At 36.0% G+C, this 11,574-nt stretch overlaps 1 protein-coding gene across 3 annotated transcripts; it reads left to right on the top strand.

Annotated features, from left to right (window-relative positions):
• The first annotated feature begins 2,984 nt into the window (after nucleotides 1–2,984).
• On the top strand, nucleotides 2,985–7,972 carry LOC149819597 (uncharacterized). Of its 3 annotated transcripts, none has more exons than XM_089982964.1 (5): nucleotides 2,985–3,158; nucleotides 3,414–3,562; nucleotides 5,922–6,015; nucleotides 6,699–6,803; nucleotides 7,582–7,972. In XM_089982964.1, exons 2-5 carry the CDS (start codon nucleotides 3,450–3,452, stop codon nucleotides 7,849–7,851), a joined length of 582 nt encoding a protein of 193 aa, XP_089839090.1. In that variant the 5' UTR covers nucleotides 2,985–3,158; nucleotides 3,414–3,449; the 3' UTR covers nucleotides 7,852–7,972. The 3 variants fall into 3 exon arrangements, with proteins under 3 accessions (XP_089839090.1, XP_089839092.1, XP_089839091.1); XM_089982966.1 differs by lacking the exon at nucleotides 7,582–7,972 and adding an exon at nucleotides 7,017–7,550; XM_089982965.1 differs by lacking the exon at nucleotides 2,985–3,158 and having other exon boundaries at nucleotides 3,208–3,562.
• The last annotated feature ends 3,602 nt before the right edge of the window (nucleotides 7,973–11,574 follow it).

Below are 11,574 nucleotides of genomic sequence, written 5' to 3'. Positions count from 1 at the left end.
GGACTATTCACAAACACACAAAAAAGTTTTTAAGTATTACACATACATGCCTAACTTTTTAGAATTGCTTTAACTGGGCGTGTATTCGTAATATCTCAAAAGATGAGCTTTTGTGCTGATAAATAGGCCAAAGTTAATCATATTTTTGCAAGTGTTTTTTGGTTATTCAAGTGTATATATATATATAAGGTAAATATTAGTTAACGGAACTAATGAGCTAAAAATTATGGATGCAAGTTGTATCGATTTTGAGTTATAAAATTTTGGCACATTGCGGGCCATTGATTTTTGGACCTCTTTAAAACTTGATTACTTGTCATTGGATGTTTTTGAAGAAAACAGTGATTGGATTTACAAAAGTAGATCATAGATCATATGTATATGGTATTGTCGGACACCCATCTCTTCCGACAGTAACAGGCACAATTGTGCCGCTGATCAGGCATGCAATCAGTGGTAAAAAAAAATTGTAAAAAAACAACCTTTAGCGGCGATTGCAACTGTCATTAAAGGTCATTTTTGCAGAAAAGAATTGAGGTTAAGATTTGTTACAGTCGTTTGTATGTGCAGACAATGATCTACATGTTTTGTTTAGTGGGAACCAGCTTTTGGATTGTTGAAATCCGATTTTTTGATGATCAAAAAAATCAATGGCTATGACGGCATCGATTTTTTCTGGCTCATAAAAATATATTTTCTTGTCGAAAAAACATTATCCAATAGTCGAGTCCTACTAAATTACGTTGTGAAATTCAAACTAGACTGTAGGACTGAAAATGGATAGGATATGGTCGGATATCCAATCCAAGTATGACTTGTTATTTCTAGATATGGATCCTTTAAGTAAAATCCGAATGTAGATTAGGATAAGATTCAGATCACTTTCAGATTCAGTTCAGCATTTTAAGTTAAATATGAAGTTAATCTGAATCAAAATCTGAAATGCATTTTTTACATGTAAATAGCTTGTTAGGTTCTATTATTTTCTGGATCTAGCATTACCAAATGTATTTTGGATTCGGATTCAATTTAACCTCCTTGGATATGATTTGGATTGGGATCTACTGTTTGCATTTCAAATTCAGATCTAAAAGGATCCGACCCGAATTTGACCCATTTGCAGCCCTACTAGGTTGTAGGTAAAATCTTTTGTACCAAATATAAACCTGTGTATATATATATATATATATATCATTCATGTTAAATGAGGCGCCCGTCCTAAATGGGACATGCTCTTGGATTTCCTATATTTTTTTCTTAATTTTGTGTTGTACAAATGTGTTCAGCATGATTGATTTACCATATATCGCCACTTGGAACATGCATTTTGGATAATAAAAAAAATGGTATTTAGAGTCTCAAAATTTTGTAAAAATTGTAGGTCACTGATTTTTGAAACCTTATGAAAACTATCCATGCATCGGAATTAAATGCTCCAAGAAGTGATTCCTATAAAAACAAGCATATAGATCATGTATATGTATGTTCAGAATTTTGAAAAAACATCAAAAATTCAATAGCATATGAAGAATGAAATTAAATAGAAGCAAAGGTCTACAATTATGTGGCTGTCTCTTGGGAACCAGAATTCTAAATTTTTTCATCACTATGCTTCTCATAGGCGTTTAACTAATCACATAATGACCAAGTCCGTCAAGGTCCAGACGTTCTTCCTGCTCTTAACACATTTCTTCCATTCTAAATTCAATGGTCGACCGGCCATCTCTGTGTGGCTCATTCATTCACCATTACATCCCTTAGCTCCTAAAGAAGCGTTCCTGTGTTTTGGAAGAATTGAAAGTGACGGTTTGGTCTCTTGATTCGGAGAAGGCACAGCCTTGATGGTTTCTCGATGCATTTTTTTTCAAGGATTTGTGAGAATGTTGCAAGGAAGAACTTTTCCGTAATTTTTGCATAATGGTGTCCTCCTCAAGGTCTTCAACAAATGGGATATGATACTCATTCCCTAAGATAACTCGACTTGGGGATGTTGGTAGTTTATTGGGCAGTGTTTACATACTTGTGGCCAAACTATTGGCTAATATGCTCAAGCCAATAGGATTCATGACTGTGCAGTCTTTGAGAATGAGATTGCCCCATTCTTTTTCGAGGTCGGGTCATCCATTTTTCGGCCTATTAACAAGGCTTTTGAGTTGGTTAACTCAGCTTCTCTTCTTCATTCAATGGAGTTTATGGGTTTCTACTGCCCAACTTGTTTTTGAGATGAGTCCTTTGGGCTTAGTCGGAGCCTCTGTCAGGGCTGTCCTCTATCCCCGGCATGGTGGGGAAATCTTTTGTCATGACACTTTTTTAAGAGATCTCTAGAAATGGGTTTCAACACGACGATTTGGTGTTTTGGGTCTCCCTTATTTTTCCACTTTACAATATGTAGACGATTTTTTCGTAATGGGGCAAGGCTTCTGTTCAAGAGATGGCTACAATTTGGTTGGTCATCAAGATTTATAAAGCCATCTCTGGTCTCTTTATCAGCGCGAGGAGAAATGTCAATTACTCCTTGTTAAGTTAAAGTTAGAACCACACAATAACATGGTTCGGCCAAGGTTGGTTTACGTCCACGGTGCATGTTTTTTATCCGTATTTTGCATTCAATAAATCGTCTCTCTCTCTCTCTCTCTCTCTCTCTCTCTCTCTCTCTCTCTCTCTCTCTCAAAGAAATAGAGAGAGAGAGAGAGACGATTTATTGAATGCAGCCGGTAATGGGGAAAGGGGTGTTCCCTAGGATTATCCCAAAAAAAAAACTTTCGTCTTGAACGCCAGCAACAGCAACTTTAGGTTTTGATAAATCATAAATCATGGACCTTAGGTGTCAATGGATCACATAATGTACTTGTTTGATAGGATCCAAACCAACTCTCTCTCCAAACCCGAACTGAATATGAATCCATTGGATAATTTGACCCGGTTACTTATAAAAGATGTTGACTAGCTAATCGCATCATCCGTATGAATATTCGAGACTTGAGCTGGTTTCGACTCTACCCGTTAAACATTCCCTGGTTCCGATCCATCGACGTCCCTCCCACTGCTCAAGCCAACACCCTTTGCCTCCTACGCCGTTGAGCCCACCAAGCGACTCTCTCTCGTCTTCGTCACCGCCATCACCCCTCTTCTTTCTCCATATCCGCAGTCGATCAAAGGTCCCTTCTTTCTTCTCCCACTTTTCAATTATGGCAAACGGTTGAGATTTCTGGGTACATCTGAATCATTGTTCCTCTCGTCTCTTTTCTGGACGATGAAGATTTGGTTGTGGGGTTATGATCGATTGCGATTTTCTTTCGTTTCTTCTGTGACTTCTTCACCCTCGAATCCCCAATCGTGTATTTCTTCGTTAGTTTTATAAGCATGTGTTGAACAAATTACGGATACTCTGTTGGTTTTGGAACAATAAGCAGGCATAGGTAGGACCATCCGGCAAGGTGGAGGAGAAAATGGAGGTGGGTGGGGAGGAGATGAGCTCTACATCGTCCCGGCTGATTGATTTGCTTCGTCGATTCCTCGGCGTCCAACAACGCAGGGCAGCTGCATATGAAAGACTTCGGAGGTATTCAGAGCACAAGCTGTAGCTAAGATTTTTTTGTACTTAGTGGTTGTTTGGAAGCAACCCCACTTAACCGAAAAAACGGCATAAATTTGTAAATTGCATTGTGGAGCTCAATGCGAGTCTTAAACGTATCCTGGCTTCTAGGATAAGTGGGTGCACCCAAACAGGAAATCTTTTATTGAGGAGTATTTGAGGTGCAAGATGTTAGCTTTAATTTGGATTCTTACTGGTGATGAAATTAATGGGAATGTTAGGAATGTTATTTAGCTTAAGATCCGATTCTTTCTGGTGATTAAATTAATGGGTATGTTGATTCTTATTCATTCTGTGTTTTTTTTGGGGGGGGTATTAAATCCGCTATAGTTTTGCTTATTGATGTTCACATGATAAGCAACAGACTCACATGATCTTGTAAAGCTCATAATTGATGGGAATGAAGGTCGGTAAGTTTGGTGCTAGCGGCTTAAGCTTAAGGGGTGTGCCCTTGTTGCACAATTCTTTCAAGAACAGATCAGCAGCTCACATCGTTAGTATGTAATGAATTACTTAAAGTACTGACTTTATGGAATTAAAGACAGCTACTGAAAAGCTTAGGTATATGCTGATGTCCCTGCATCTTAACTTGAATCCTGAATTGAGCCGACCTCGGCCATATGTAGATGAGGCCTACAAAATTTTATCATTTGACATGCGAAGAGACTTTGAATAATTCCTTACCCATCCTGAGTTTTTTGTATCAACCTATCGAATTTCATGAGTAGATGCCTAATCAATAACTTTTGAAGAAAATTCTGTCTGGGTATTGTTCATCTTAGCACAACTTCTGCATAACCAACAACGTCCATGTTTTTTCCATCTGAGCCATAAAATTGTTTAACTGTCCAAGGTCACCGGTAAGGTGAGGTCCAATGATGTAAAAGTCCAAGTTACAGTGGCATGGACTATGAAATAATTCACAAATCAAACCTTTTCTTTGATTGTTGTGGCTTTTGTAGTCTGGAAGTTGAAGATATACTCTTGCAAGAAGGGAAACTTTTGCATAACTGGTTGGAGGGTTTCAACCTAATGAAAACAATTGGTTGTTGGCCACGTCGGAATCATTTATAGTTTTGGTTCTTCTAGAATTTTCCTCTTTGGAATTCCACCTGATATTAAGGTATGCTGAAATTACCTGATTGGGCCACACTGAGCTGGTCTAAGTTATGCATTCCAAAGCCTTGATTATAGTAAGCCTTTTTTCATCTTTTGCCATGACTGGCAGCCACACTATAGCGTATGCAAGCATATCAAGATTCATCTAGTTGAAATGATCCTAGCACCTAGCAACACAACCATTTTTTCATGGACTTGATGTCCTTACACTTTTGTTTAAGCCTCTCCTTTTCTCATTTCCACTTTTCATTTTTCTGGTGCTTGTCAAGAATGAAATTATTGCTGAAATTTGTGTGCAGGTCTTAAATATCTGTCTAGTAGTTGTGCAAAAAAAATTGATAAGCCATTCCTTGAGGTTCCTTTTTTTTGTGATGCCCATTTAATTATTTTGGGATTGGATTTTTTTTCTCCCTTTATGTGTTTTCCTTTTTCTGTGTGTGCATGTGTAAGTCTCTGTGCATCTTTGTATGGCAGCGTGTGTTTCCTCGAACATATCACTCCCCTATTGTTTGATTATTACCTTTTCAGTAATTTGAATCGGGAAACAATTTTCCTATGGGAATGGAATATGGTATCTTGTCTTACGCAATTTCTAGATTGTAGATGTAAGATGTGCAAATAGATTAACAATTTATGCCAATTGTTTAAAGGGAAAGGAAAAAATCACTAGCTTTATCATAAAAATTATGTGATTGTTTTCTCAAGATAAATCTTCTCATACCAATCGTTGAAGGGGAAAGGAAAAAATTGCTAGTTTCATCATAAAATTTATGTGATTGTTTTCTCAAGATAAATAAAGCCTCTCATTCTTCTCAAATTTTATTCAAGTGATGCTTTGGTTAATTGTGAGAATGTTTATATTGAGCAATGTCACAATTCTTGGAATCGGGATTTTCTCAGCAAGGGAAAATCTCATGATAGGTCTTAATTTTTTGGGGAAAAACTCAGAAAATATTAGCACACATAAGATTTTAAAGATTTACGAAAAGATGTAAAACATAAAGATTTCTTTTTGTGTATTAAAACTTTAAGTGTTAATACCATGATAATGTTGTAAAAATAGTTGTTACTTTGAATTATTGTGATGTCAGGATTTTATCATTTTCCAAGTATTGTGATAAAATCATGATAGTTCCAAAATATCTCTGATATTTATGGACTATTGTATCCAGACCTCAATTTGTTACTATATTGGAGTTTTTGGCAGGGGTTTTGCTGAATATATGGTGACCGGAGGTGATGCAACCTATCAACAACTTTGCAATGAGATCACGCTGGAGTTTAATGATTGTTCAAAACAAGTGAGTGGTTCTATTTTCTCATGTTATTGAATGGGTTGGAATTTTTTATCTTTGCAAGGCCCAAAGGCTGTTTTGGCCAAAGCGTTTGGAGTTGTATTATATTCAGGAAGTTGGTTTACAAATCCATCAGCAACCTATTTCTTTATTCACATACACCTCTGAGACTCAAGTACGCTAGGTAGCAAGTATCGATACCTAGGATTCTGTTGTTTCCCATAGACTTTGCATAAATGTTATTAGGTTCACCAGGCCCTTGTCCATTAAAATTTCTTAAAATATCCTTGGTTGCACCTGCCATCAAGAATAACCAACGTGATTTCTGTGAAGTGTCAGGGTTAGAAATTTAGTGAATCTCTTATATATGAAGATGTGAGAGTTAATAGGCGTTTGTGCATGCATGTCCATGAGTACACTGCTTGGTTTTAGTGAAAGGACTGCATCAACCATATCAACAACTTGAGGATGACCCATTAATTGCCCCAAGATTTTTACTCCACTATTACTGGATTATCGACTTGAACACTTCCGATATACGACAAGCAGCAGCAAAGAAAGTGAGTTGCAAGATTGTTTCTCCATCATTGTGAGTAATTGTGTTTGTATCAAACTTCATAATGTGTGCGTATGTGATTGCATTTCTGTTGGTGTGTGAGAGGAAGAATGTAAGAACATGTATATTTCAGGTCCTTGAAATGGAATCACTGCTTTCAGATCCAGTGTTCCGGCGAGATGATCTTGCTGATCTGCTGAAAGCAGTTCAGGCACATGAAAAACAGAAGTTGCACCTGGTATGCCTCTTACACTGCTCTGGCTTTTAGTTGCATGTCTGCAGTAGTATTGTAAAACTCAAAGCATGCTAATATACTATGACCTATGATACTTTAGTTCTTTTCTTTGTACCTAGTGTAAGTATACTCTTAGGTGCCAAGTGATGGCAACAATAAATTTTTTATTTTTTTTTTGACGTGTGCTAAACATACCATTTTGCCTTTTTGTGGCAGTGAGCTGCATTCGCTTGAACTGGCTTTCAGAGTTTGTTGTTTTCCTAGAATTGTAAACACAATGTAAAAATCTGCTCAAGACTCGGATCAATTACCAAAGTATCTTTAATTTGCATCAACGATGAATGATCTAATTATTTATGATCTCTAGTGATCTTGATGAGTAGATTTCTCATTTCCTTTTATGATAGGGTTTGTTGTCATTGTAGCTTCCATGTATTTTCAACCATTACTTTAGGGTATCTTTGTGCATTGTGGAAGACGTCTTTGTGGCAAGTTTCGCAGCAGAAAGAAAATAGTGCCTGCACGCACCCCTCCCCCCTCTCCCTCGGGCGTTGAAATTTGGGGTTACTTTCTGCAGGAAATTGACCTCCACATTTGCATTGCCACACTGGGGCCCATGAAAATGCATGGATTTCCTGCATTTCTGCAGGAACCTTCAGATTTACACGTCCCACAAATCTTAGTCCTCTAAGATTATATATTTATTGCTATCTAGAGAGAAACTATTTGTCTTCCAAGTAAACTTCCCTGTTGTGATCTGTCTTTTATCTTTCATTCGAAGACAGCAAGAATACAAGTGCTAAAGAAGGCTGGCAGACCATCAGAGCGGCTAATAAGCCATGAAAACTGTAAGTTTACCAAGCCCATGGAGCATGAGTGCGTACATGTTCATGAGATAACAGAAGCCACTGGAACTGAGGATGCTGAGGCTGATGCTGAATATGACAATTCTTTGAACGAAGCCATAAGGGGTGTGCAGGATGTTGTTACAAATATCAATGAACACTTGGAGGAAGTCAGATATGAAATCGAGGCTCTAGAGGCCATTTGATTACTCTATCTAATAGCCAGAATGTAAAGTGACTTTCTGAATTTGGTTCACAGTGGTTGAATGATTGAGACCCATGTATTCACCGGTTTCAAAGTTAGCTAATACAGATGCATTTTCATCCTATCATTGTAGTAATTGTGTTACCAGCCGTTGCATACCTTGTAATGAAATGGTGGTCTTCCACAAAAGCACTTGAATCCACTAGAAAGACACTTCAAGCAAGATCCATAAAGGGTATAAAAGAAAAAACATAATGAAATAAATAAATCTTTATTACTAACAAAAATGCTTAAAAAGCATTGAGTACAAAGGAGAGGAGATTACCCCTATTTATACAAGAATAGAGAAAGGGGAGAAGAGCTCTTGAGGAGCTCTTCTCAAAGAGTCGTTGGACCTAGTCCAACGGTTCTATTTGTAGTTGTTGGACTAGGTCCAACGACTACTTTTCTAGTCAAGATCTAATGTGATCTTGACTAGATAAATAGTTTAGTTCAAAATGAACTGGATGAAAAATAAAAATACAAAAAAAATAAAAATAAATAATATATTATTATATTATATATATTACATTTTAACACTCTCCCTCAAACTTACCGTACAATGAGCGAAAGTTTGTTTAAGAGGAAGTGAAATCTGAGAGCAACGAGAGGCTTGGTGAAGAAGTCTGTTAATTGATGCTTTATTGTAACATACGACTGATCAATAGTTCCATGCAAAAATTTCTCTATGAAATAGTGGCAGTCCATCTCAATATGTTTGATGTGTTCATGAAACGTCTGATTGCTTGCAATGTAGATCGCACTCTTGTTGTTATAGCACATTCTTGAAGCTTGTGTTGTTTCAGCTAGCAGTCGCCTAAGCCAAACAACTTTCATTGTAGTGGTCGTCATGGCTCTATATTCGGTTTTGTGGAGGAAAGAGAGACCTTCTGCTGTTTTTTGCATCTCTACGAAATTAAAGACTCATCTAAGAAAATACAAAAATCAGTGGTTGAGTGCCTATTTATTAGGATCACTTCCCCAGTCAGCATCAATATAGGCAATTAAATCTAATAATGATGATGCAGACAAGATTAGACCTCGTAAGAGAGAGGTCTTTTAAGCATTTAATAATATACAAAATTGCTCACATGTGTATAGCATTTGTTATATCTAGTCTAGTAATGAAAAGATAGAAAAGTACTCCAATAAGCTGTATGTAAGAAGTAGGATCATTAAGAAGCTCTCCCTCATCAATTTTCATTTTAACATTGACAACTTCTAGAGTATCCGCTTTGTTATCATTTGTAATGTCAGACCTGGAAACAATATCAAAGGAAAATTTAGATTGAGATATCAAATACCCACGAGGGGAATAAGCAACTTCAATTCCTAAAAAATATTTTAAGAAACCTAGGTCAGTCATGTCAAATTGAGTTTTAAGAAGAATTTTAATATTTGCAACTCTTTGTTTATTGCATTAGGTGATGATCATGCCATCCACATAGAGGAGAAGAAGAAGAATCCATGTATTAGAGTTCTTAACAAACAAAGCAGTGTCAGTCAAACAGGGTGAAAAACCAATATCATCCATTACATGACTAAACCTATCATACCAAGCTTTTGGTGTTTGTTTAAGGCCATAAAGAGTTTTTTCTAGACGAGGGACTTTACCTTTGGGAATGTTAATGTCAGGTGGGGGTTCTATGTACAATTCTTCAACTAGGTTTCTATTCAGAAATGCATTTTTGACATCCATCTGATATATAGGTTATTTTCTAATGAAAGTCAAGGCAATTAAAGTTCTAACAGTGGTCCTACGAGCCACTGGGGCGAAGGTTTCTTCATAATCGATGATGTATTCTTGGGCATAGCCTTTGGCCACTAATCGGGCTTTATATCTCTCAAGAGTTTCATCACTCTTGGTCTTAACTTTGTAAACTCATCGACAATCTATAGGTTTCTTACCTAGAGGAAGATTTTAAATAGTCTAATTTGAAATCTTTTCAAGTGCATTTAACTCAGTTCTCATGGCTTCTACCCATTCTACATTATTTTTGGCTTGAGAGTACGATGATGGTTTCTCATATGAATGTATTAATGCAATAATTGTCCTATATGTGGGTGAGAAGGACTCGTATGACACAAATTTTTGCAGGAGGCCTCGATACTTGGGATGACCTTCTGGTTGGTACTTTAGAATATTTTTCAAGTGCACATGAAAGATTCAACTCACTTCATCTTGAATATTGTAATCTAATATCCCTATGCATTTGCTCTTCATTGTCATCATTGTGTTCAATATCAATAGTACTTTGATTATTGTCAAAGTCATATTCAATATTAGGTTTTGATGTTAAATTTATCTAAAAGGAGTATTCAGTGATTTCTTTAGGTTTTTCAAAATCAAAGCTCTTTTTTTCTAAGAAAGAGACATTTCTTGATACATACAATTTATCATTTTTAAAATCAAAACACTTATAGCCTTTTTTATTATTAGCATATCCGAAAAAAGCACAGGGAATCGCACGGGGAGAGAGTTTGTCATTTTTGTCAGTGAAAACAATCATAAGTTTTTCAATAGGAGTTATATTTTTCAAAGAAGAAGATGCATTCGATTAATTAAATAGGTAGCAATTAAGGCAGCTTCTGCCCAAAAATCCTTTGAAACTTGGTTTGCTATCAATAATGTCATAGTTGTTTCCATAATGTGTCGATGTTTACGTTCAGCAAGTCCATTTTATTGTGGTGTATATGGACACGACCTTTGGTGTGTAATGCCATGTAAATTGAGATAATCCTTAAATTCTTTGGACATAAATTCTTTCCCTGAATCCGTGCGAAAAATAGAAATATCATTTTGAAACTTGTTCTTAATCATGTTATGAAATGTTTGAAAGTATGAAAAGACTTTAGATTTATGTTTAAGAAAATAAATCCAAGTATATCTAGAAAAATCATCGACAAAGATGACATAATATGCAAAACCTCCATTTGAAATAATTGGTGCAGGACCCCAAACATCCGAATGTACTAGTTCAAGTGGTCTAGAAGTAATAAAGGTTCTAACATGAAATGGTAACTTTTTCATTTTGTTAAAAATACAATCTTTGCAAGTGAAATTCTCATAATGACAAAAATTTTCGAAACTTAAAAAATATTGGATTTTGGCCATATGAGGATGATCAAGTCTTTTGTGCCATAAATTCAACTTTATTTTCTGAACATTATAACAAAAAATATTCTTAGGCAATTCTAAAAAATCCATGTAATAGAGTCATCTTTCTCTATGGTTTTTTCCAATCAGCTTTCCTAATTGGTGATCTTGTACCCAACAACCATGAGAAGAAAAAAAGATATTGCATCCATAATCAGATATTTGAGAAATAGATAAAAGATTTAAATTTAGCTTAAGAATAAATCTGACTTCTGAAATAAAAAACTTCTTGGTTTTATGGATTCTTTCAAAAATTTCTGTTTCTTTTATTTCAAGAGAAGTTCCATCAGCTTTAAAAACTTTTGACACACTTGATTTATTTTTAAAATATTTAGATAAACTATTGTCATTTGGGGTCATGTGGAAAGAAGCACCATAGTCAAGAAGCCAAGAAAAGTTATCTGTTTTGAAAAAGGATGAAACCGTTGCTCTAGTTGAGACTTCTGATGAGGAGGAAGCTTCTTTGATAAGAGGTTGAAGAATCTCCATTAATAAAGCTATACAAACCGATGCATCTTGATCTTTGAG

Source organism: Nuphar pumila, chromosome 12 (genome assembly GCF_984573655.1).
Source record: "Nuphar pumila chromosome 12, dmNupPumi1.hap1.1, whole genome shotgun sequence".
Lineage (NCBI taxonomy): Eukaryota > Viridiplantae > Streptophyta > Magnoliopsida > Nymphaeales > Nymphaeaceae > Nuphar > Nuphar pumila.
This window is presented reverse-complemented; position numbering and strand designations above follow the sequence as displayed.

Coding starts and splice junctions, on each gene's coding strand:
- LOC149819597 (XM_089982964.1), top strand. CDS start 3,450: ATGGAGGTGGGTGGGGAGGAGATGAGCTCTACATCGTCCCGGCTGATT. Junction 3,563..5,921: donor GCATATGAAAGACTTCGGAG/GTATTCAGAGCA, acceptor AGTTTTTGGCAG/GGGTTTTGCTGAATATATGG. Junction 6,016..6,698: donor TTAATGATTGTTCAAAACAA/GTGAGTGGTTCT, acceptor TGTATATTTCAG/GTCCTTGAAATGGAATCACT.